The sequence below is a fragment of the Rhamphochromis sp. 'chilingali' genome (assembly GCF_963969265.1).
Source record: "Rhamphochromis sp. 'chilingali' genome assembly, chromosome: 19".
In the NCBI taxonomy this organism is placed as follows: Eukaryota; Metazoa; Chordata; class Actinopteri; order Cichliformes; family Cichlidae; genus Rhamphochromis; species Rhamphochromis sp. 'chilingali'.
In genome coordinates this window covers 26,340,594-26,366,567 of record NC_137946.1, presented here as the reverse complement: position 1 = coordinate 26,366,567, position 25,974 = coordinate 26,340,594, and the positions used below count along the sequence as shown (strand labels likewise).

General features: G+C 38.7%; 2 protein-coding genes across 2 annotated transcripts; both read right to left on the bottom strand.

The window, feature by feature from the left end:
- Nucleotides 1-7,811: 7,811 nt before the first annotated feature.
- On the bottom strand, nt 7,812-14,186 carry htr3a (5-hydroxytryptamine (serotonin) receptor 3A; the record flags this gene model as incomplete). Its single annotated transcript, XM_080866409.1, has 9 exons — nt 7,812-8,122; nt 8,264-8,500; nt 8,852-9,062; nt 11,187-11,347; nt 11,808-11,977; nt 12,070-12,179; nt 12,707-12,751; nt 13,049-13,212; nt 14,099-14,186. 9 exons carry the CDS (start codon nt 14,184-14,186, stop codon nt 7,812-7,814), a joined length of 1,497 nt encoding a protein of 498 aa, XP_080722535.1.
- A 1,971-nt stretch (nt 14,187-16,157) lies between these two features.
- Nucleotides 16,158-25,974, bottom strand: htr3b (5-hydroxytryptamine (serotonin) receptor 3B). The gene is made up of 10 exons (XM_080866738.1): nt 25,867-25,974; nt 25,153-25,190; nt 24,325-24,488; nt 24,104-24,148; nt 23,853-23,962; nt 23,103-23,272; nt 21,535-21,692; nt 18,521-18,731; nt 17,728-17,937; nt 16,158-17,318 (listed from the first exon to the last, which is right to left on the bottom strand). Exons 2-10 carry the CDS (start codon nt 25,184-25,186, stop codon nt 17,053-17,055), a joined length of 1,368 nt encoding a protein of 455 aa, XP_080722864.1. The 5' UTR covers nt 25,187-25,190; nt 25,867-25,974; the 3' UTR covers nt 16,158-17,052.

Below are 25,974 nucleotides of genomic sequence, written 5' to 3'. Positions count from 1 at the left end.
ATTCCTCCCCATCCTCAACTGTGCCAAAGGCAGATTCCAATAATTGCAGGTAGGTAGATGGTGGCGCTTCAGGTCCAAGATGTCGAACTACATCTGAAGCAGGAATGAGGAGGCTCTCGAGAATTTTATGAGTCTTCTCCAAGTCAGAAACAGAAGTGTCCTCCATCATTAAATCAACATGAGAGCGCCAAGTATCATAATCAGCTTCATTATATGGCCGGGGAATCTTCCCAGAAAAAGCTCTCAGTCTCATGGTGGAATGGGTACGTGACATCTTATCATCACTCTTTACAATGTGTTCAACCACAATTCTCTGTACGTCTGGTGGGTTAAGCTCACCAGGATTTAGAGTCAGGGATCTCTTGGTTCCAGAGCTTAAAGTCGGTGTGCGATATTCATCATCAGCGTGGCCAAGCTTAGGACAGACTGAAATACCAGCTGATTCAATAAAAGTAGCAGGGGTCTGGCTGGGCCTGTCAATATGATCAACTTCCTCTATTTCAACCTCAGTACTGAGTGCAACACTTTCTTCGGCGACACCCACAGACTTTTCAATTTTTGTCATCACCTCTCTCAGTACCTCTTCAAAATCTTTCCCACTTAGCTTGGCTATTCCTCGCAGTTCACTCAGGTAAGTATCTGTGACACTCCCCCCAACTCTCTGGGAATAAACATCTGTCAAAGCATGTACAGAAAATACTACATCAGGATTGGCAGCTGAGGGGTGGACATAGGGCAACAAGGGTCCTAATGTTTGCACTGCTACTCCTGAGTTATACTCCACTATCTGATCCTTGTTGAATTCAGATACTTGATCATCAATGGTGAGGACCCTACTAATAGAGCCGTACTGCTTTAAGAACTCAAAAATCTCTTCATCCTTTTCTGATCCTGTTACCCCACGCACTATGACAGCATTTGGGACCTTAATACCTAATTTTTCAACAAAATCCATCTTTTGGTGCGACAGACGGTCTTACCAAAAGCTCAATCACACAATATGCTTCACTATCGTCACCCATTAATTCAAGGCTCCTGGCTGGCTCGCCACTTTTACACTGTAACCAGTATGTAACAAAATATATAAACAATGGGCAAATCAGAAGATTTCAGGAACGACAGGAGCCCAGAGGATGGGTAACCACAATGAAAACACAACTGCAAATGATGAAGCAATAGTTCAACTGTATTTGAAATTTGTGCACTGTATTGCCTTTACAATAACAACCAAAATTGTGTGTGCGCGCACAGATACCCAAAATAAAAAAAAGAAAAGAATGTTAGACCCGGGTCTTTTAAAGTGTCAATAGGATCCAGATCAGGCCTGTTTGGTGATCTGGTGAGTTATTGGTGTGAGTTCAGTCCACGATCGATGTATGGTTTGCACTGTCCTGTCCTACCACAGTTCAGGCAACCAGACTTCAAGATTCAATTCCAAATGGGCTGTGGCTCGCCATCCATTGCAATGGAAAATTATTCCTCTTCTGCGGATTTCCACAAAGTCTGTAATCCAATGTTCTCCGAGGAGTCTCGGCTCCTTTCTCCAACTCAAAAAACCTGACCTAAGAGTGAGGTCAGAATTACTTCAAATGAACATGGTTCACACTTAACTAACACTTCTGTTTAAAGTATAAATCATGAACAAAATGTGTTTCAATTTCTAATGTTGTACAACTAATCAAATTCTAAACGTTTTCATTACATGGCAATGTAGCTATCACCAATCATTAAAGCAATTCACACTGCTCATTAAAAGCAGCAAACTCAATATACTCTGCTCACGGTCAAGTAACAACAGTGATGAATAAAAGTAACACAATAAAACATTTCAATACAACAGATAGACATACTGTTTTTTCCTTAACCTAACAACAGCTAATAAGTTCTCAACTAACGCTTAACAACGGGAGTGAGCGTTTAGCACACTCGCTAGCTACTTGCATAGTACCGTCACCATTAGCGTTTGTTTTTTGAAGCGAACAACATTAACATTTCAGGATGCCGATCAGCGGCTATAACAGTTTCGTTACTCACCAGTGCAAAGCACTTCGTATTCATAAAACTAGCTTCGGCTATCCAAATCTGGCGGCTAATCAAGCAGACACCAACAGCTTCGCTGTTTCAACAGCTACCACGTTTTCCCCACAGGTACTGCTATGGCGCGTGTGGTCTAAGCAGCCTTAGCAGCGCAACCAAACATGAAAAACAAGGCGGGACAAACAATCCCATTGGTTGGACTGCATTTGTATCCAGGTCAAAAAATAACCTTTGAGAAACAAAATAAATAAATAACACAAATAATGCAATTCCATACAAAATAATTTGGATTTTTTCCTTTAGAGTCTCTCTCCAATCATGAGTGCTTTTAACTGAACAAAATAAAACACCTTTAATAATAATTACAATAAACAGTCTCTAATTCCATCTGTTTGCCACTGGGCTACACTAAGGCTACATTGGTGAGTCACAGTCTCACCAAAATATAGAAGACTGAAAAAACTGTACTCCAATGGCCTTCAGTCAACAGTATCCAGTAGAGCATCCTTGGGGCTGCTTAAAAGGGAAACTTGGATGAGCAGCTGACACTAACCTGAAAGTATGCATTTCTATTTGTTGCAAGTAAACCTCTGAATAGGCGTTACTGTATTTGCTCTTTCATACAAGCTTGAAGTCACTGGACTGGAAACATTAATGCAATGCTGGACAGTATTAGTAGAAAAAGGGTGTTTTCTGTCACGGTCTGGCTGGCAGACCGTGGGGATGTGGGGAAAGGAGGACCCAAAACGCAGACTCTGCGATGCAAACAGTGCTCTTTATTTACAGTGAAAAGGCTGTAAATACAATAACTCCCCGTTGCTCCCTCGAACCCCGTGTGCGTGCTTCCCTCCGATATCTGTGCTCGTGCTCCCCGCTGTTGTGTTTCCGCACCCCCGTGCGTGCTGCCTCTCCGGACCACTCCTCCTCCTGTAGGGAAACCAGAGACGCAGCCGTCAACACTAACCCTCGGCGGGCATATACGCACAGCACAGACCTAAGCTAACACACACTGACTTGGTAAGATAACTCAATGATCCCGCGTCGGTGGGAGCTCCAAGACTCTCCTAAGTAGCTCCCCCGACGAGCCCTGATCAGCGGCAGGTGTGTGGCTTCGGGTGTGGCCAGTCCCTCCGCAGGGCCACACCCCTCAGGCCTGCAGGTGGCCGAGCTCCATCCTCCAGGCACACCCGCAGACATACACACCCATACCTCGCCTAAACATATGAGTGGGACACAGACTAACACAGCACAGAGAAACACACATATGTACACGCACAGAGAAGGGGAAACGACACCAAAAATACATAATAATAATAATACACAGGTCTATGACTGCCCAGGGATCCTGGGTCGCCCAGTCCCAGGACCCTGACATTTTCATATTCAAATGACATAATTTCCTTAGGGATTATTAAAGTATTCTGATTCTGAAGTTCATCAAGACAGTAACAAATATCTTTAGTAGTGTAACAATAGCAGTATCACTGGACAATTTATTAGGTACACCTTTTGGTAGATCTGTCTAGTACTGGTTTGGATCCCAATAGGTGATTCTATTGTGTAAAATGTTTAATTCTTCACATTTCATTTTTGGGTCTGGACACTATTTTTTTAGGGCCAGTAAAAAAAATTGTTGGTATTTTTTGATAAAAAGTAGAAAAACATTTTGATGTCAAAGTCCTAAAACAGCAGTGAGTAAAGGCTTTTACTCAGCGGTCACTGTGTTTAAGTGAAGTGCTCGACTGCATATTCTAACTCATGTGAAACAAGCTTTGATTGTTGAATTGTATCAAAACAATTGAGAAAACTTAAAAAAAAGAAATATGGTAATTATTATTCATCATTTTACTTATGCTTACGTTAAATAGTATTATGAACATAATCATGTTCATAATTTGGTGAGGGAGCAGGATTTATTTGTCTCCTCTGGTGCATTGGACATGTTTTTTTGTATGAATGCTTTAACAAGGCCTGATATTTTTTTTCCCAGTGCCATCATCAGGCTAAAATCTCCACACGCTACCCTTTCCAAACAAAACACAGCAATGAATAGGTGGATTGTACAACATTTGCTGAGAAAATGTATGTTTCCTGAGAAGAAACTCCTTTGACTTCACTGATTTGAGGGTCTTTTCTGTACCATGATACTTAGAGCAAGCTTTGAAATTTCATCCTCAGTGCTGGTGAGGCTTAAATGTTGCATTCACATCACACAGGCAGGATAGGAAAAAACAAAAGACATCCCTCTAACTGTCCTTTCATTGCTATAGTCAGCAATTAAATGTACTAACAATGAGGTGTTCTGACATCAGTATAATCATCCTGCCTGAGTGTGCATTACTGCGCAGCGCATAATATATATGGAGTATATTTTGTAAATGCTTGCAGTGTTGTGTGTTTGTAGTTAATGTCATCGCCGCTCATATCTGGGGTAATAAACATCCATTGTCAGTTCTGTGTGGTTCCCAGAATTTTATGCCCAATAAAACTAGAGAAGGCAAGCCCGGCTGTGTGTGTCCAACAAATAAATACAGTGTCACATCAAAAGTGTCTCCAATATTTCCCAATAATCTTCCTATATTTGCTCATTTCCTCTCTCTGGCACACGAGATCAGATCTTGACTTCAGCGTATTGGAAACTAATGAGGCAGCTCTCCAGTTTCCCTGTTCATTTATGCAGAACACGCCAAAGTATTACATCCAAAACACATTGCAGATTAGTGTAGTTTTTCCCGTTTGATTTTTTCTTCTTTTCTTGTTTTTTTGGGAGAAAACAAAAACAGGAAATGAGGCCAAAAACTAACTGTGAGCAGATTTGTTGGACTTTGATGTGACTTTCATGTTATTTTGGGGCGTGGGGAAGGAAAGGGCAGTGGTAAGTGAATGGTTTGTCAGGATGGTAGAAGGAACAGTGTAGGGGCTTTGTTTTACAGAATCAGGTTTGAGTGCTGATCTTTGACCCACATATGTAAAGAGTGGATTATTAGAGTGATGACTCCAAGGTTCCCTGTTTGGTGGTGAAGGGAGGATTAATGATGGTTTAATTCCAACTATTAATCGCTTACTCAACCAGACTGTTTTTAAATCAACCACATGAACTACGCCATTGAAATCTGAATCTGAAATCTTGTCAGCAAAGACGTAAACAGTTCAGACATAACCCCAGTCATCGGTCAATGATTTAAGAGGAAGCTAAGTTGATATATGTTAGAGCTTTTCAGATATGATGTTATCATCACAGTGCATTTTACATAGCACATACCTTAAGTTGCACAGCTTATTGCTCAGAGGTAAAATAGAAGCTTAAGCGAGTCTTAAGACTTAAGAGATCCCTTATTCCTTTAAATTTTGCTTCCAAAGAGACACACTTCCTTTTCATTTTTAAGTGGTCATGAGCAATAGTTCTTCAGGCTTTCTGATTGCTTTTTCAGTCACTTTCAGTCCAGTCCTTGTACCTGACCAGAGCAATGCTTTGTTTGTTTTTTAAGCCACTTAACACTGACCTAAAAAAAAAGGTTCCTAAAACTGCCAGTGCAGAAAAAGCATACCCGGAGAGAAAAACACACAACAGAACACTGCCAGTCATAGATTGGCCTCCCCAGTAACTAGATGTCAACATTACTGAAGCAGTGTGGGATCATCTTGACAGCGAACAGAACAAAAGACAGCCAACATCCGAAGCAGAGCTTTAAATGTCCTTCAAGAAGCCCGGTTAACTATTCCTGAGGACTACTTAAGGAAATTGCGAGAAAGCTTTTCTCAGAAAGTTCAGGCATGTACTGAAGAATAAAAGTAGTCATTACCAATATTAACATTCGAGGTTATTGGAAATGTACAAACTCTTTTTGTGTACTTTATTTCCATGTATGTTTGTATGTTGCTGTACCTATTTCCCATTTTCCTGAGAGAAAAACAAAACTAAGGAAGAGCTATACTTTAAAATGATTATTCATCTTTTAGCATGCAATTGTGATGGGGCTAGGGAGGAGACCTTATATAGTGTCATTCATCTCATTTGCATTGTGTTTTTGCACAAAGAGCTACAAGTTGAACAGACTGATAGGTCGTGTAAACTGATTTAATTAACCTTTAACGTGACATTGTCCAAATTGTGGAACATGAAAGTGGGAGAAAAAATCCACAAAATGCATTTAGTCTAACTTACACAATCATTTAATCATACTAGAGAAAAAGATGGCAGTGAATATCGCAAATGTATTCCCCCTCTGCTATTACTCTAAAAATTCTCTGGGTGCACTAAAACTGATAAGAAGCATTCATGCGGGCCACTGATAATATGCACATCAGACCTTCAGTGACTCACTGCTATTGAGGGAAACTGATGTTATTGTACATGGTGCCATCCTCTGGCAGCTGTGGTGGACTGCAGGCAGAAAAAAAGCTAAAAAGTCTATTTTGTTATAAACTGCACATCACATGTGACACGTACTGTACTGTGTGTGAGTGTGTTTGTCTAATATCTGTGGGTTCATTTGCAAGGCACGTTACAGCTTCAGTGGCTTGGTTATGATTCTTTTTGTGATAAATTCTATGAAAAGGTGTTTTTCTCTGTTACGATTTTTTAAAACTCTGAACTTCAGCATTATATTTTTAGTAGAGTGGAACAATGCAGCTTCCGAAACCTAAACTATGGAAGTCATTTTTCATTTCATAGTGTCCAGGTGCAAAGACATATCTTTAAAAAACGTCATTTTACACACCATTACATAAATGGAAGCTCTTATAAATGTAGTTTTTATCATTTGCTTTGTTTGATTTTATGTTTTATATGACTGTGTATTTTTAATGAAATACTGTGGCACACATGGACTTCTATAAAAAGCAAAGACTGCTATTTTTTTTATTATTTTTTTTACTTCTTTTATTTGATGACTAACCAGTGGTATTTTTAACTGGTTGTAAATGAACATTATGCATTTTACATTTTTTTTTAACATTCTACATTTTTTCAGTGTATAATTATACAGACATTGTATTTTTTCACTGTATATAATTATATATCATCTCTTGATGGCACAAAAACACCAGAAAGTGTGTAATAAAAAGAATTCAATAGATTTCACATATTTCTCATGCTTTGAAGCATGAAAATAATTAACAGTCTTCTGTCCAAAAAAGACACTAAATAAACAAACAACATCACTCGTATGCAAAGCAGTTAATAAAATGCAATTCTTGCCTCACTAATATAAATTAATGTACAGATAACACACATGCTGGATATTTGGACTTGCATTTACATAGCACTTTTCTTCTATGCATGTTAAGCACTTTAATTTCTCACATATATCTTCTGCTCCCAGAACCTACCACTCACCACTTAACCCAACAACGACTGTAGACTACTTGAGTTCAAATTTGACACAGCAACATCTGCGATAACAACCTTAATGTCACCACTTTGACCAATTTTACTTTTTTTATGTGTATCTCCTGGTTTGTCACAGCACTTTTGCTATATTCGTCTGGGTTTTATACGATATTTACCTGCATTTTATGCTGTATTTTCATGTTTGTCTTGCAGATCTGAGTCACACGCTTCTGTTCTTGCTTCTCATTCTTTGTAATCCCTCATAATGATGGATAATAGGTGCATTTTCATGTGTGTGGGACTATTTGTATTGTTTCATATCCAGTTGCTATGTGAGTGCCTTAATGTATCCTATGAGCTACATGTGGCACAGGCCGACTAACTCTGGCATTCTTGATTTCCTGCTTTCGAGCTTGTGCCCACAGCAGTACAGTGCTATAACTTAGGCGGCCTGCCAAACAGACCACAGTGTGCCCAGGGTGATGCTGTAGGCCACCACGGCCACCAAGTAGACTCTGAAGAGCAGCACGTCAAGCACATAGCCAACCTGGAGCCACTCCTTGGCAATTTCACGGCACTTGTCCCTCTTCTCTAGGAAGTGACGTATCGTTGTCACCTCTTGCAGGATGTTGTCCATGAGAGGTGGGACGTTGTCCTTAGCTGGAGTCAGGTGCAGTCCAAGCAGTCCATCTTCTCTCTCATGCTGGCTGAGCTTTCGGCCGATTTCACAGGTGTGGTGGAGTGAGCACGGGGCTGTAGGGTTTGATTGGAGTTGTAGGATTATTTACAGTGCTAAAGCTTAAAAGCATTTAGGGATTTTTCCTTATTTTCTGCATTATTTAAGTGCGATTATGAATTATATTAGCCACTTTACTTGTTTTCTTCAATACCTACCACTTCCATAGTTGTTTTCCTTGTAGTTCTCCATGTCAGTGGACTGAGAGGAAAGTCTGGAACATAGCCGGTGCTTTTTGTGGATGCAGAAAAGGACTGGAGCTCTTTCCAACACCAGATACTTCAGCCACTGGGGCACAGGGGGCTGCAGGTCTTGTTTGTGGACCAAACGTACAATCAGTACAGTTTCTGTTAGGCTGATTACTAGGAGGGCCATGCAAACCACAAAGTACACACCTGTAGGACAGATAAGATTAAAAAAATAAATGAATTGTAGTATATAAATGATAAAGGGTAGTATGGTAAATGGTGAAAGGATGTGGCCTGACACCCAATCCATCCTGGGATAGTTTTCAGCTCAGGTGATGTTTTGCCCTCAGCCATCTGTCACTGCATGCTTTACTACAAACCAATAGCTGTTCATGGTGTTGATCTCCCCTGACATATTTTTCTCTGTTTTGTTTACCCATACATTTAAAGAAAAGTAAGACTGCCTTCAGGCAAAATATTTTAAACTCATCTCTACATAGTCACAGAAAATGCTCATTTGAATACAAACTGCCGGTGAGCGTAATTGATTCTAGTCACCAATTAGCGGGGTTCCTATGGCAGTGGCAGGCAGAGTGTCAGACACAATGATGAGGAAGACAGAGTAGCCCAGCAGCAAAGTGATCTTGAATGAAACTCTCTCTCCACTGTCTGGTGGCAGATAGAAACCCACAATGTCCATCACCATTAAGAAGATGCTGGGCAGCAGCAGGTTCACGGTGTAGAATAATGGTCGCCGTCGGATCACCACCTGGGAGATTTAGTTTAGAGTCAAGTTAAAATGTGTGCTATCAAATGAGGGAGGACATGTTTAGCATTTCTTTTCATAAAAACTGGGAATCTGGGGAACAGATGGGAACATGTTTCTTGTTTCTTGTTGGTATAAGCAGTTTATCAACAGTGTTATCACCTGGGAATAGATTTTGAGTAATTGTACCACAGGCAATGAGAAAAATACACACAAGGTAAAATGATTTTTTTAAAAAGACCTTTCAGCTTTCTCTGTAAATCATAGTAAGAACATTAACTATAACCTATAAACAGGGGCGCACATAAGTGGTCCACATGTGCGCATTCGCTGTCAAAATAAAAGAAGCGCACCCGATAAGAAGTTGCAACGCGCGTTTGCGTCCATATAAAAAGCACTGTTTTTGTCCTGTAGAGTGGGATTTTCACGGCATATTCTGCACCACATCTCTGTGCGTTTATCATTTGTTTGAAGCCAGCTCACCTCCTGCAACCACTTTTCCGAGAATACGTGCTTCTTTTGTGGTTCGGACTCCTTCTGACATTTCTTTGGAGGTGGAGGAACACCAAAGTAATTGCTTAAAGGAGCTTGCATCTTAGACATCTTTAAGAGTTCTAAACAAATGTCTGTCCTCCTCCAGAAAATCTTATCTCAAACGCGCGTTGCAACTTCTTATCTGGTGCGCGTCTTTTATTTTGACAGCGAATGCGCACCTGCGGACCACTTATGTGCAGCCCCTGACTATAAAGCATGATGATGAATACATAGTCAGGTCCAAAGTTATTTGGAAGTATTTGAACAATTGTAATTTTACCTCTCGGGACCACTGCAGTGGATTTGAAATAAAACACTGATAATTTTATTAAAGTGAAGATTTAAATTCAAGAGGTTACACAAAAGTGTTGCATTAGTTGTTTAGGAATTATACCAATTTTTATCCATAGTCCCCTATTTTCACAGGTTCAAAGAGAATTGGCTTGACAACATTTCACGATCAGGTGATGCCTGTCTTTTTTCAATTCCAAGTACTGAACTTGCATTTGGTGCCTGTTCAAGAGACATCCAAGAGATGTCTGTGCAAGTAAACAAGACCGTCATCTGGTTGAAAAATGAAAATAAACCTGTCAGAGAGATAGCAAAAGCCTTTTTAGTGGCTTTTGCGACAGTTTGATGTGTGCTTAAAAAGAATGAATTCACTGTAGTTCATCAACACCAAAAGGTCTGAAAGACCACAAAAGATAACTAAAGTAAATGATCACAGAATTATTTCCATGGTTAAGAAAAACAACTTCACAACACCTTGCTAAGCCAAGAGCACTCTCAAGAAGGTATGTGTATCATGATCAAAGTCTCCAATTGAGAGATGGTTTCATCATCGTAAATGCAATTTACGACAACGTGCAAACCACTTGTTCCACTCAAAAACAAGAAGGCCAGATTAGACTTTTCTAAAGATCTAAAGGAGCCTGCACAGCTCTGGAAAAAAATCCAAATCATGGAACGAGGATTCACTTGTAACAGACTGACTGGAAAAGAAACGTATGGAGAGGGAAAGGAATGGCCCACATCATCTGTCAAACATGGCTTTCCATAGAGACAGGTCACTGGTGTTTAGTAATGACTCAACTGCTGATAAAAGTATCAGGATGAATTCTGAAGTGCAAAGGGTTATACTTTCCTAGATTCCACCAAATCCTGCCAGCCAGACAGCGTTTCACAGAGCAAATGGTTAGTGATGCAAAACAACCTGCAAAAGCACCTCACAAGTTTTTCAAAGCAGAAAAATGGGATAGTCCTTAATTGCCGGAGGAAAAAGATGATGGCCATGGACTTCAGGCAGTCAGTGAGTGCAAAGAATTTAATCATAAAAAAATTCTTTTGTTTAACATCGGGGTTGTCCGGTTACTTTTGAACTTCCAAAAATGAGGGACTTTGTATAAAAATGCTTGAATTTCTGAAGAGTTAATTCAGTACTTCTGATAAACCCCTTAAATTGAAGCTGAAATTCTTATGTCTATTTTTTATTTTTGGTCAGTCTATTGTTTTCACTGTTTCTCTATCTTGACCTATTAGATTGGTTCTGAGTTTTTGTATGCTCTATACAACTTAGTAAATCTTTACACTCACATGAAATTTCATTTCAGCGTAATACTCTTCTTTGTCCACACTGAAGTTCTTATATTTGGATAGTACATGAAGTAACTCCCACTCTCCTTGGTTCATGAAGACACTCTTGTCTTTACTGAGTTCCTCGGGCTCTCGCATCAGGGTGATGTTGATGTCATCAACTACAAATCGAACACAATATTGGGAGCAGCGTGAAACAGCCATGGCAACACGTCAGCCTTCACCTACCTCTGTGCTCTCTCACAGCGGGAGAGAGTTGATGGATTCATCAAACAGAGCAGTTGTTCTAGCCAAGACTTACAAGAAGTGGTGCTGCTTCAAAGACATTGATTGGATTTAGCTTTTTTTTTCTGTTTAGTTCAATTTGCATGCAGGTAATTGATAAATATGAACTATTCATTGCATTTTTTTAAAGCATTCACAAATACTTCTAACCTAAAATGTACGTTTGGCTTGTTAGAGGCTTGTTAGCATTCTTATACATGGGAATACTTTTAGGAATAAAAATAATAAAATGTTCATTTAAATGTCATATAATAAAAATGTTTTTAGAAAAACAAAATTGTGAGAATGACTGTTATGTAATGATAAATTAATTAATAACTCAGTGAAATATCTTACTGGTATGGAGCCAGCTTTGGAAGGTCAGGCTGCAATTCTGTACATCAAATGGGAAGTTGTAGATATTGAGAGTGCAAGCTGTGACAACCTGGATGGGCTTGTAGTTGCGCACAACTCCATCATCTGTGACATAAACGTAAGGAATGTCTGGAGACTTCCCCACGTCTACACTGCAGGTCACAGGCAGAAATAACAGTTTTAATCATTGTAACAGAAATGCGAGAGGGTCTGTCTGTTAGAACTAGTAATAGCATAATCTTACAACTCATTGATGAGGATGTCAGGAACCCAAACATTAGCCGTGGGTATGGAAATTTTTTTGACTCCATCAAAGTCCTGTGAATCCCACACCAGGAACTCATCTTTCCATGACTGAAATATTCAGGAGTGCAGAAAGAACCAAACAGAATGTAAAGATTTTTTTAATTGCACTATGTCAGAAAATATGGACTGAGTGTGGTGTCATTATTAAGTGAACACAAAGGAATACAAAGAAAAGCAAACACAGATGTAAGTTAAAGCAAACATATTTCATGCAGCACTTTATAAGTTGACTAATGTCTAAATTTTATAGATAATACTTTGTGTCTTTTAATGGCGTATTTATTGATTTAGTCATTTGTCCAAACAAAGACAAGCAAACATTTGGTTTGTTTGTCTGTGTTTATGGCACTTACACAGCCCCATGAGAAAATGTAATGGTTTCAAAGAGGGGGAAAAAATCAATCATAACTGAAAGTTTTTTGTTTTAAATGGCATGAATGTGAATACTAAAACTTATTGTTGAGTAACCACATGTTTGCCATGTCAAATAGATCAAATATGTGATAAATTAATAATACCACAATTACAGATAAAGTAAGCAAACAATATACATCAAGATTTTTTATTTTTCTTACCTGTCTGTACCAGACGTATGTTGTTAACACCTGATTCTTCTCATCCTTTAACACAAAACAAAACAGAGAAATCAGGGGAAAAACAAAAAATGGTATATGGTCCACGTTACATTGGTGCGTCTATGTTTTTTTTAAAAAAAATCCTAACATGTGAAAGCAATGATTTAGATTCAGTTTTACAAAATGACTGTGTATTTGTGCATGCTCATGTATGCATAATTATGACACATTGTGTACTTAATGATGATTTCTTTATATATATATAATGTTATATATACTATATAAAATATATATATATAACACACAGAAAATAGTAATTGCTTTGTAGACAGCATAACTCACCACATTAAGGATAGAGTATACCATGAGGTCAATTTCCACATTAGTAGGGGTGTTCCAGTCTTTCACTGGTCTCACTCCTTTCTTATAACCGACACTCAAAAATTCTGCCAGTCGCACTAAGGTGGCATTGGCAAATCTTCCAGTGCTGCTGCCCAGTTTCTTTGCTGAAAAAGTTACAGTGAAAATTTGAAAAACCCATAAAAAATCTAATAGACACACTAATATAATATATATATATAATAATATATGCACATATAAATATATGCCGTTAAAGAAATAGTTAAAATCACAAATGACAAACAAATGTGTAATAAGATCGGTTGCATCTGTGGTCAACTTCAATAAAAATAAAAATGGAATTCATCAAAAATAATTAGAAGGAAATCATTATGAATATTAAATGCACTGAATATTTTTAAACTAAATGTATTTCATAAGGAATATGCATTTCTTGTTTCAGATGACAGATAACAGCTACATGTCACGTATATTTAATCAAAAAGCTACATTTCCAAGCATTCAAAGCATAAATGTTTTGAAGTTCCATAACGTATTTCACCACAAATATAACAGTACTTTAAGTGTTCATTGCTTTTTTTATTTCTCAACATATATCCTTTATCTTTTATACGTACAATTAATGTCAGCTGTTTCTGCGATATTTCTTTCTTTGTTTGAGACACTTTAATTTTATTTAATTTAAATGATAGATATATATAATTATTAGTTACTAAGATTCATTATTAAGATTCAACTTTTTGCAAAAACACTTAATTTGTTAGCAGACAGATGTGACTAAAATAAAACAGCTAAGATTGGACTAGAAAGTCAAATGAAGACTAGCAAAAATATTACACAGGAAAGCTAATACCATTTTAAACTATCATTAATATTTTCCCTGATATTTGGTGAACCCAAGGCCCAAAACTGGCTTAGGTTAACAATAAAATTAAATCCTCTGGTGTACCTGTGCATTCTTTTGAGGCTTCATTAATCAGAAGGAAGCAGAGTGCTGTCCAGGCTGATGAGAATCTCATGCTGCTAGTTCACCTGTGTTTTCCCTTGTTGCTGCTGAAGTCTGCCTGTCGCTCTGATGAAAGGCCTCAGGATGCCTGGCACCTATATCCTCCACATCCATCCACTATATGCATCGCTTCGCTCACATCCACTATCAAAACCTTGTTAGTGTCACTCCACTCATGAGGGTGTATCCGTCTGCTCTGACACCACTCCTTGTTCAATAAAGCAGCAGCTCGCTCAGATAAATGGAGCCAGAGTTCTGCGACTGGATCATATGTCATGTCTGAGAAGTTATTTAATTCAATAATACGATCACAGGCCAATATGTTACAATGTTTACCAATTAAGAAACCATTAGGCAAGAATGTCATCTCATTTTAGTCTCAAAGTGTCAGCAATTAATGCCTTAAAAACAATTAAAAAGGAGCGTGGCGGTGTGAATTTTTATTAGCCAGTTTTCAGCTGTCCTCAGTTTTACATCAGGGTACATTTTGTTTGGTAAATATGCCCATTAACTTTTAAGGAAAGGGCATAATATTTTGTTCACACCTCAGAGCATACTATACTGCAAATGTTCGTGGCCAGGATTGCTCTATCTACAGTACTTACTATGAGTAAACTGATTATGTGCCGCATACAGCCCAGTTATCTTTACAACACTGAAATAATCTTTGCTGGATCTGCCTTCAAAATGCTCCATCATCCCTATTACTACTGAGTCTACTATCATTACACTTGCTGTACAATTTCCAGACAACAGTGAAGTCCACAAATGCACGTAAGCTTCACATGTTCTGTGCTTTTGGATTTAAACAACAGTAGTATGTTGCAATTTATCAGGATCTAGAAATACTATTTACTTTCAATACATTTTCATGGCTATACAAGGAATAGTGGTATGCCTTATTAAAAAATTTAAATGATTAATGAATCATTTGCAACTGTTAGCCTTTGAAAAGTAGCAAGGTGAACTGGGCTCTTTGGCAGGCCAGTTTTATTCAGTTCAATTCAATTTTATTTATACAGCGCCAAATCACAACAACAGTCTCCTCAAGGCGCTTTATATTGTAAGGTAGACCCTACAATAATACATACAGAGAAAAAAAAACCCAACAATCATGTGACCAAGCACTTTGGTAACAGTGGGAAGGAAAAACTCCCTTTTAACAGGAAGAAACCTCCAGCAGAACCAGGCTCAGGGAGGGGCGGAGCCATCTGCCGCGACTGGTTGGGGTGAGAGAAGGAAGACAGGATAAAGACGTGCTGTGGAAGAGAGACAGATTAATAACAAGTATGATTCAATGCAGAGAGGTCTGTTAACACATAGTGAGTGAGAAAGCTGACTGAAGAAGAAATACTCAATGCATCATGGGAATCCCCCAGCAGCCTAAACCTATTGCAGCATAACTAAGGGAGATTTCAGGGTTACCTGATCCAGCCTTAACTATATGCTTTAGCAAAAAGGAAAGTTTTAAGCCTAATCCTAAAATCTTAAAATTCTGGCCTCTGTGCCACATGTTTAGCCCCTGATCTTAACTGCACCTTGAAAGAGGACAATATTGTAGTTCACTTTCACACTGACTATATCTAAAATACTGAAAGCTTTGGTTTTTGACTCATATAATGTAAGTAGTTTTCAAATTCAGATTGCAATTCAAACAAAAAAACCTAGGTTTGATTTGGATTGAACCTTTAGCTCTAAGCCATGGAGGGTTGTAACAACTCTTTAGTTTCATTCATGTGAAATTTCCTAAAGAAAGGTTTTGTGGCCTACTTTTTCACTCGCCTGCTCTCCGGGTTTCAGAAATAATGAATATGAGCAGCGAAGCCTTTGAAGGCTTGTAGCTGTCTCTCTAAATGGATGCATACTAAGTCTGTAATCATGTGTATTTCAGAAAGGCAGGATCCATCGTTCCTTTGCCTCACAAAAGCTTTTGTTGCTTCTTCTGTCATGTTTTATCTTTGCAAAATAATCACATTCTTTTTGTGGTTATTATTTTTATTTAAAAAAAAAAAACAGGCACAAACATCTACAGATTACATTTATATCCAAAACAAAGCGAATGCAGACATCTTAAACAGCCACTGGAAGCCTCATAGAGACACTAACAAAGCAATGATGAAAGATTTATTTTCAGATGTGTTGCATAACATCGTGTAACCAGATATACTGGAAAAAAGAGGTTGCTGATACCGTCAAAACTACATTAATATTGATCGTTACACTGGCAAGTTTTCTGTGCACATTTGATATTCTTATTAGGACTATTAGGAAACCACCAGGGAGTAGAGACACAGCAGCTGAGCTCTGAAAGGTTTTCACTGATCCATTTTGTGGCAGTAGGATGGAGATTAAAGTATGAATACAATATCATAGCATCACACTGGAAGTGAGAATTTTCTCCTGAGAGCTACTTTATTGTACAGTATCTCTGAGTAAATCTTCACTGCCGGGAAACATAATAACAGAGCCGATACAATAATGTCTTTGTCAGAATGATGATACAGTGCTACGATGGCTAGAGCGGTGGCGGTTACGCGAGCAGCATATTTAAAGAGTAGCTATTGCTCCAGAAGACTTCAAGTGTACTTTTTGCAGTTTTGCCAAATATTTGTACTGGCTATTTAAAAGGCATTACTCAATCTGTCAGTAATAAACATAGTTTTTTTTAATAATTTATATAATCTGAATAAACTGTTGTTTTGACCACATCCTGTTCTTAGACCCCAAAGGTCCAAAACTGTGATTAAAACTAAAAACAGTCAAAAAACAGCCACATTGCAACATATAAAATACAACAACAACATACAAATAAAGTGTATTGTAACCAGTGGTTTCTTAGGTTAAATATATATGAGCACTTCTTGAAGTAGCCTATATTTTTATTTAAGTCAGGTTTATTCTATACACAGCAACAGTGCAGTATTTATCTCTGCAAGTACAGTGGACATAGGCAAGAACTGTTTTTAAATGTGCAGTTAAGTCAAGCAAAGCTCCAGTTGACCCAGAGCAGCAGCAGCGTTCCAGCATACAAGCCCAGAACCAGCAGATAAAGGCGAAACAGGAAGCAGTCGAGCTTAGAGCAGAGGGCCAGCCATTCGCTCTGAGCTGAAGACTCGCTGTCCTCCTGGGAAAAAGCTAGACGGAGGGAAACCAGCTCTCGGAGCAGCCACTCCAGCCCAGTGGGAGTATCCTGGATCTCATTCAGGGACAGCAGATCCTCATCCAGTGAGTTTTCAAGCTCATAGTCTAAGAAAAAAAAACATTACAATGTAAGTAATGGATATATATTTATGGAGTAGGAGACAGTTTATATCCTTTACCAGCTTTATATCCTGTACAATAGCCCCATTGACTTGGCCCACTGTGCCACCCTGCTGCTATTCCACCCTCAACTATTCCGCTAATGCATTTTTGTCCTACTTTCAAAAAGAGTTTCCATACGCTTTGGCACAGTGTGTATTTCTATTTCTATTTTTAGGGCTTAAATTTTCCCACAGATAAGATGTGCCTTGGCTCCCGTTTAAGTGTTTTTCCTCCCATGACTCATGATGTTGTTTTCAATTTTGCTGAAGCAAAGTAAAAAAAAAAAAAAAAAAAGTGTACTCTTATATCCGCTGCCAATAGCACATTTGGGAAAACGAGTCTTAAAGTTTACCTCCAGACGGGTTTATGTGGTCGAGGGTTTTGATGGAAGTTAAAGCACTCTCAGTAAAGACATGACCAGCTGAGCCGTACTTGTCCAACAGGCAGGCAGACACTGACATTTCCTTGACCTCCTTCTCACTGTAGTGAAGCAGCTTCACAACCAGTATAGACTTGATCAGACTGAGCATCAGCAGGGCCATGCACACCACAAAGAATACCCCTAAATGGAGATTGCATAGTTCAGAAACTTGGTGGAGAATATAGAAACACTTACAATAGTGTCTAGTTACATAAAATCCAAACTATAACCGATATTTACAATAAAGCTTTACTGATTGCCCAGACACCTATTTCCATGCTCACAGTCTGATTCTACCTCAAACTGCCTTCATATTGTGACACACTGCCAGTCTTGGGGTATTTAGTCTAAGAGTGATCTTTTCTGTGGTTTAACATTACCCTTACTCTTTATAGGTTTTTCATGGAGCACTCTATTTAAGGCAGAGCAGGTTTGCAGCCTCCCCAGATAAATTACTGTGTGTAAAATTAAATGTGGGGAGCACTCAGAGCTTCATAATTTAATTAAGGTATTTCAGATTCTGCTTCTTCAATTAGGCTCCACTTGTTTTTCCTCTTGTATTCCCCCAGTACTACTAGACATACTATTGTCATTCTACAAATTAATGTTTTGCAGACAGTGCACATTGGAATTTATTTTACATTAACCTTTCTGGCTTCAGTTACAGAATAAAAAACAGGATATAGGTTGTTTGCTTTACATATGTGTGTCTTTAAAATCCCACCAATGAGTGAAGTTCTGACAGCAGTAACAGGCAGTTCATCTGTCATGTTGACTCTGAAGACGGTGTAGCCGAGCAGTATGCTGATCTTAAAGGTGATGCGTGTACCGCTGTTCAGAGGCAGGTAGAAGCTCATCACATCTACCAACATGAGGAAGATGCTCGGGATGAGGAGTCCTACCACGTACAGCAGGGGGCGCCGGCGAATCAACACCTGAATAAAAGATGAGGCCAGTGAGCTGAGGTATGAAGGACAGAAGACAGACAGAAATAATATCCACAAGTCTTGACAGTTCACACACCTAATTTTGGAGTCACTTTTAAATATAACCAAGGAATATTTGTTTATCTCTCCAGACAAACAGCTGTGTGCATGAAACACTTATCTCTGACATTTCTGCCCCCAAACCCACCTGAATGGAACTGAGGGACATTTTACTTAGGACACAAAACAGCAGCAGCACTGTCTTGTTTCACAAAATAAATGTCCTTATTAGTCTGTATAATCCACAAAACACATTATCAGCTGTAACATAAAGGACAACCAGACTAAAGAAAAACAGTTTCTATCCACAGGCCATCAGGCTACTGAATCACTAACTAATTGTTGAACTGTAATGATCTCTCACCTGTAAATTTGCAATTTTGTACATTTATATATGTATATATTTATAACACAACTTCATACAATATAAACATTGCATACTCTGCATATATTACACTGGGACAGTGTTGCAACTACTTGCACTTTAAATTCTGACTACACCTACACATAAGCTGCACTTGTTTTACTTTATTATTATTTTCAGTGCTATTTTCTATGTTCAGGGTTAAGTTTACTCTTTTAGTTAGTTGTTATTTAAATGTGTGAAGGGAACCTGCAAAGTAAGAATTTCATTGCTCTGCATAACTACTTGTATTTTGTGGTGTATATGACAATAAACTTCACGAATCTTGAACATATTTCCACTGTCACTCCATCCATTTTCTTTCATTTATTCTGTGTTGGACCGTATCCCAGCTGCCATAGGGCAAGAGGCAGGATATGCACTGGACAGGTCACCAGTTTGTCGCAGGGTTAACGCAGACTGGCAACCATTCATTTAGAATCACCTAAATTGTCTAACCCCACTGACTGCATGTCTTTGGACTGTGGGAGGAAGCCAGGGTACCCGGTAAGAACCCACACAGACATGGTGAGAACATGCAAACTCCACACAGAAAGACCCCAGCCAGATGGTGGATTTTAACCCAAGGACTTCTTGCTGTGTGGTAACAGTCCTAACCACCGCTGCCTGTTGGCTCCTGTGTGATAACACGAGTGAACTTGTGTGTTGAGTACAAGTAATAATATAAAATTCAATTATGTCTGATTTTGATAACCACAAACCCTGAAAAACCACCATTAAATCCCTCTCTAGTGTGTTCATGTGTCTGAGCTGCCGTGATGGTGATTAATGAAAAACTAAACATAATCCTGTTAGAAAGTTTCCCGTCATAACAAGTTGAAACCATCCCTGATAATAATTACCAGCTAACTGATGTTTCACTAGCTGCTGCTGTGAGGGAGCCTTTCATTACTCTCTCTGAGAGAATGAGTCCCCGAAGTAACTTCTGTTTACACTGCACTCGTTAAACTTTGTTAGCATTCACAGCACATATGATATGTAATCACAGGAGTGTCTTATTCATCACATCTAGGACACTCTCTCTCAAAGTCATTTTCCATCGTTCTCTGCAGAATATCAGCTGTCTACAAACACGTCTATCACTCAGCTCGTCTCAATTTGTCAAGCTACAGCCTGCTTCACAAAGTGATTTATGAGCACTACTCTGGTACAGATTGCAAAAATTGCTGGCATCCCAAGTTATCATCACTCGCAAATTAAATATAAATTTGCAAGTCTGACAGTCCTTTCCCATGTTCGGGCATAGGATTCAAGGTTTTCATTTCTTCAGATCAGTTAAAAGTGAGAAAATTAGTGTGAAAGTAGTTGACCCCAATTGCCAAATTCATGAAATGGGCCCCAGTCATCAACGAGAGATAAAAAAGAGCCAAGCCATTATTATTTATGTAACAACAATATAGCAGTGTGCATTGACATCAAGTGGCCCACTGTTAAATAAGCTTGTGTTCCAAGGCATGAATAGGCGTCACTATGAATGCTTTAGTGCATTTTTTTACTTCCAAACTGGAACGAATATGTTTGGATTTCACTTTGACTTTTCATTTCGATGAATAGAGAATCAGGTCTTCCCGGGCTATAGATTTCGATTCTGAATGTGTGTAGATTTGTTTGTTCATGTTCAAGTATTTGGGTTATTAATAGCAGCTGAATGTTACTCTGTTACTTTCTCCAGCTTGTGAAAAGTAACATTTTCTCAGAAGTCAGACGTTTTTATATAAAATATCTATTGCACGCAACAACACTGTCACAGTGTAACAATATCCCAGTGAGCCATGAAATGCTCCATTACAAAAAAAACCTTGGCTCTTTGAGCTGGATAACTAGCAGCCCTCCCTGCTCTCCACCTGCAATGGGCTATGGGGCCATTTTGCTCCCCGCTAACAAGAAGTCCATTGATCAGGCAGCCACTGAGACAGTCTCATTATGGTTGCTCACCCTCCCCTGTCTATCAGCTTCTCTCTCTCTATCTGTCTCTTTACTTGCCAGAAACAGCCTCAGCCTCATCATTTGGCATTAGCTCTCTAGCTCAATCCATGAAGGTCGCAGCCAATTGCTTTACACTTTACAATTCCACCGCAACGCTTCAGGGTGTAACCCGCAGAGAACTACAGTTTAAAGCTCACCATCGACTAGCAATCAGAGCCATCACAGCACAGTTACTCTCTCACTTGTTACAGAGCGTTTACGCCTCTGAAGTAATAATCTATCAAACACCCGAAATATTAGTATTTGATTGCTGTTAGATTTATAAGATAACCGGTTTCATTTAAATTACTCCCAATAACAGTAAATGTGATGAATGTACGCTAAGTACGATAAGTCACGTACGTTAAACTGGATGTAGGCATATTCAGTTTCGTTTTGTTGACTCAGCCGGTAGCGTGAAGGAATGGACAGCAGTTCCCATTCTCCATCATTCATGAACTGCTTTCTATCCTTAGCAGTGGTGTTTTCATTCCTCAACAGGGCCAAGTTTATTTCTTGCACTGCAGAGGGAGAGATAATGAAGAATAAAATATGGCAGAAGAAACAACAATGAGCGTAGTGTGTATCTGCTATCTCCTTGTACTGTGTTGTCACCTTTGTCTCACAGTGGCAGACAAATCAGTTTCAAATTATTCAGTTTTCCTTCTACTATCCACAGATTTTTAAGCAAGGTGCACTGTCATATCTACATGTCATCTGTCAGCTGTGGCAAACCCTACAGCTGAATGGAATGATAAACACTGCAAATACGGAATAAAATAAGCTCAGCATTTCACTCACTGTCTTTATCGGTTGATGACTTTCATCAGTTGTCCTAGAGATGGTTCAGATTTTATCACAGGGCTGAAGCTATGTCGTTTACAAGGCAATGATAACTGATGGTTGCAAAGGCATATGAAAGAACACTAGCTGAAATTACAAAACATTAGCTGTACAGCTTCTACAGTTCGACTGTTTACTGCTTTAGTGGATCACCATAGTCTTTCATCCCGTCTTCCTTCTCTCACCCCAACCGGTCGCAGCAGATGGCCCCGCCCCTCGCTGAGCCTGGTTCTGCCGGAGGTTTCTTCCTGTTAAAAGGGAGTTTTTCCTTCCCACTGTCGCCAAAGTGCTTCTTCATATGGAGTCATATGATTGTTGGGTTTATTTCTCTGTATGCATTATTGTAGGGTCTACTCTACAATATAAAGTGCCTTGAGGAGACTGTTGTTGTGATTTGACGCTATATAAATAAAATTGAATTGAACTGAATTGAATTGAATTGAATTAGAAGAATAAGACAAGTTAAGTGAGTTTTGTTGAACTTTATGCAGCAATAGATATCTATGATTCTATTAACAGATGTAAACTGGATGAATTCATCAGAGCTTTTGGTTAGATTTTTTAACTTTGTAAAATATTGTAACATTTAATTTATTTTACTTAGTTACTGTTCTTACTTTCTTCGAGCAACTGTGACCACATAATTAAGGTTTTCTGATTCTGAAATTATAAAAAACAAAAGTTCAATTTATGTGATACTAAATAAAAACACTGTTGATCTAATCAGCCTCAACCTGTTGAATCACCATAGGTGCTCCTATTTTTTCTAATTTCTTTATTTTTATTATTATTTTATTTCTTTGTCTCCCTCCCTCACTAACATAGGCTTTTGGACTGAATAGAGCCCCATACTTCCACACAGCAGCCCCTATAACACACACACACCTACACACACTCATATATCTCGTCACATCCTGTCTTCTCTTGCACAATAAAAAACAATAAAAACGCTGTTGTTTTTGAGATTAAGCAGATACACCAAGTGAAGTCATTCTGACTGAATTTCTCTACTTAAAGCTGGTGAAAGTCTCCACCACAGGTATGAAAACTGTACTCTCCTGCTGTAAACGTAGGCTGATTTTACAGACCTGAGTGCAACAAACTTCGGAAGGTGAGGCTGCAATTCTGCTTGTCAAATGGAAAGGCATACATCTCGAGAGTGCAAGCTAGCACTGCCTGTATGGGCCGTTTGTTCTTTACTGAGCCAGAAGAGTTGACGTAAACGTAGGGGATCGGAGGGGACTTCCCTTCGTCCACACTGGAATGGATATGAGGAGAAAGAGGGGAGAACAGGTGAGATCATCAAGACACCTTTTGTTGAGCTGATCCATAACTAAAGTGGCTGTTTCGTGGACCTTGTCCCATGAACGGGGACATGCTAAACCAGCACCTATAAATGCTCAGGTTTAACATGAATCCTAACCTAATTTTGATTAGACTTACTGAGATTGAGACGTACATAATTTCCTCTGCCATTAATAAAGTATTGTGATTCTGATTATTTCATGATTACCTCTGGGATGCCAAAATCCAATTTCAAATACAGAAACATGACATCAGCAGTTACCGGAAAGATGTAATTTCCTAACAGTTTACAACTAAATTAAAAAAAACATTGCCATGTTAAAAGATATGTGAATATTTTAATGTACTGCAAATGTAAACCATGTTATCAATTGATGTATTATTGCTTTAATACAATACAAAACAATCAGATCAGTAGGAATCTGTGGTACATTTCTAAAATCAAAGAAACTCAATCATGTTTGAGACTTGGGCAAAATTGAAGGACACTGCACTGAACACAAGAAAAAAAGTTTGTGCAGACACTTTCTTACAATTCACTAATGATAACATCAGGTATCCAGATAGCTTCAGATGACAGCGAGATCTCTTTGATACCCTCAAACTCGTCTGGATCCCAAACCAGGAACTCATCTGTCCAGACCTGAAAAGTGCAAAGGATTTTTCAGCTAAACTAAAAAGCTCTTTTATCCATAAAGATATATATTTTAATACACTGAAAAATGCCTTTTTTTCTTAACTTGTGTAGCAAGAAACAATAAGGAAGCACAAAAAGGCTATTTACCTGTCTGTACCAAATACTTGTAGTGATGCTCTGAGTCTTTCCATCCTGAAGAAAAGAAAATGAGTTTCAACACAATTTCTAAAATTTTTCTTCCAAGGTTACTGTTTGAGTTGCTTTGTAAACAACATAGAAATGCATGAAAAGTGATACTGAATAAAATGCAATATCATAAACGTTAGGAGCAATACAAACACAGCAGAAAGCATTCAAAACTAACATACCACATCAAGGACAGACCGTAGTGTCAGGTCTATGTAGACAGTAGTAGGAGTGGTCCAATTGTGAACAGGTCGAACGCCGCAGTCGTAGTTCCTCAGCAGGGTCCTGGTCAGCTGGTTCAGAGCTGACCTCTTTGGCTTCTCTGGCACACATTCAGCCAGATGGGCTGAAAATTAAAGAAAGATTACCACTTGGACAAACAACTCACACTCACAGGACACAAAGGACAAAACGATGTGCTGCTACCCAGTGGTGCAGAGGAAAATCTGAGGCTTAAACTATTACATCAGTGGATTACTAAAAAAGATATCATATCATGCCTAGACTCAATATCTGTTGCCTACTTGAATTTACACAACACAAAAAGAATTGGATAATTAAGTTTTGGGGTAAGCTGGGGGTATCAAGAAGTCCCCTTTGAATTTCCTGGATCACTTATTAAGTCTTGCAAAAAGGTAGCTGCATGAGCCATTCATTGTTCCGCATTCCCTTCATTTTGCCACTTTAATGTAAAGCGATGAGAATAATGTAAGGAAATCCACATTTTTTAAATAAATTTGTATTGATTTAAACACATTGTTAAGAGGATGCTTATAATAACCATCAGACAAGGTGACTTTTTCTTTATCTCTGCATTTATCGTAACATCTGAATGTGTCTGGTATTGCTGACCAAATACAATAAGCAAAGCAATGGCTCAAACAATTAAAACAAAACAAAAAATCAGGACATGTGACAGCTGCTTCATTCTGATGTGAAATGCCACAAAGACGAAGCATCTAAATGAATTCATGTGGACATCTCAATCAATTACAAAAAGAGCATCTTACCTGAGATCAGCAGCGTCAGCCAAATGAGAGACATCAAGCTAAAAACCAAGATTACAGGTGTTATCCAAGTCATACCCAAAATGATTGCCCTGTTAAAGTAGAAATATCCACAGTTTCATCAAATAAGTTCAACAGCAGCAATCCTGACAGGAGGGGAGGAGCAATGAACAGGGTAGAGCAGACATTTTTTTGGTTGTCATTGATTTTCCACTACCCGGGTAAGGTGATACATGTGATAGAAACACCCCAGAGAGACAGCTCCCTGGAGGTGTTTTTAGTCCAGTTTACAGCTTCGGATAATTCTAAACACTTAAGTATGTGTTGTAAAAGTGCTGGAAGCATCTAACAGAAGAACTAAAGAATGGACTGATGGGTAATTGTACATGTCTGCGAACCAGAGAGTGGAAAATAAAGCCATAAAATGCAAGGCATAAAAATATTTCACATTACAGATTGCCGTGACTGTAATACCATGGATATAAATGCATATCATTTATATTGCAATCACATTTAGTTTCTCGTAAGAAAAGCAGTAATTCAATTACAAAAACAACAATAAGGCTCTTAGAGACGAGGAAATTGTTTTGTTTTGTTTTTTTGTTTTTTCTGTAAGAGAGGCGGAAGTCACCGTATTGTAAACTAGCTACATAATTGCTGTAAAGCCATTAACGTTGGATAATAAATCTGCCATAGACACTGGAAGTATTTCATTACCTGAGGAAACGTCCCGACAATCACGTAACGGGTGCGCGCGGGTTTTAAGTTAGCGACCATTGACTGTAGTTAGCGATCGCTCCAAGGCACGCGCGTGTCTGGATAGGT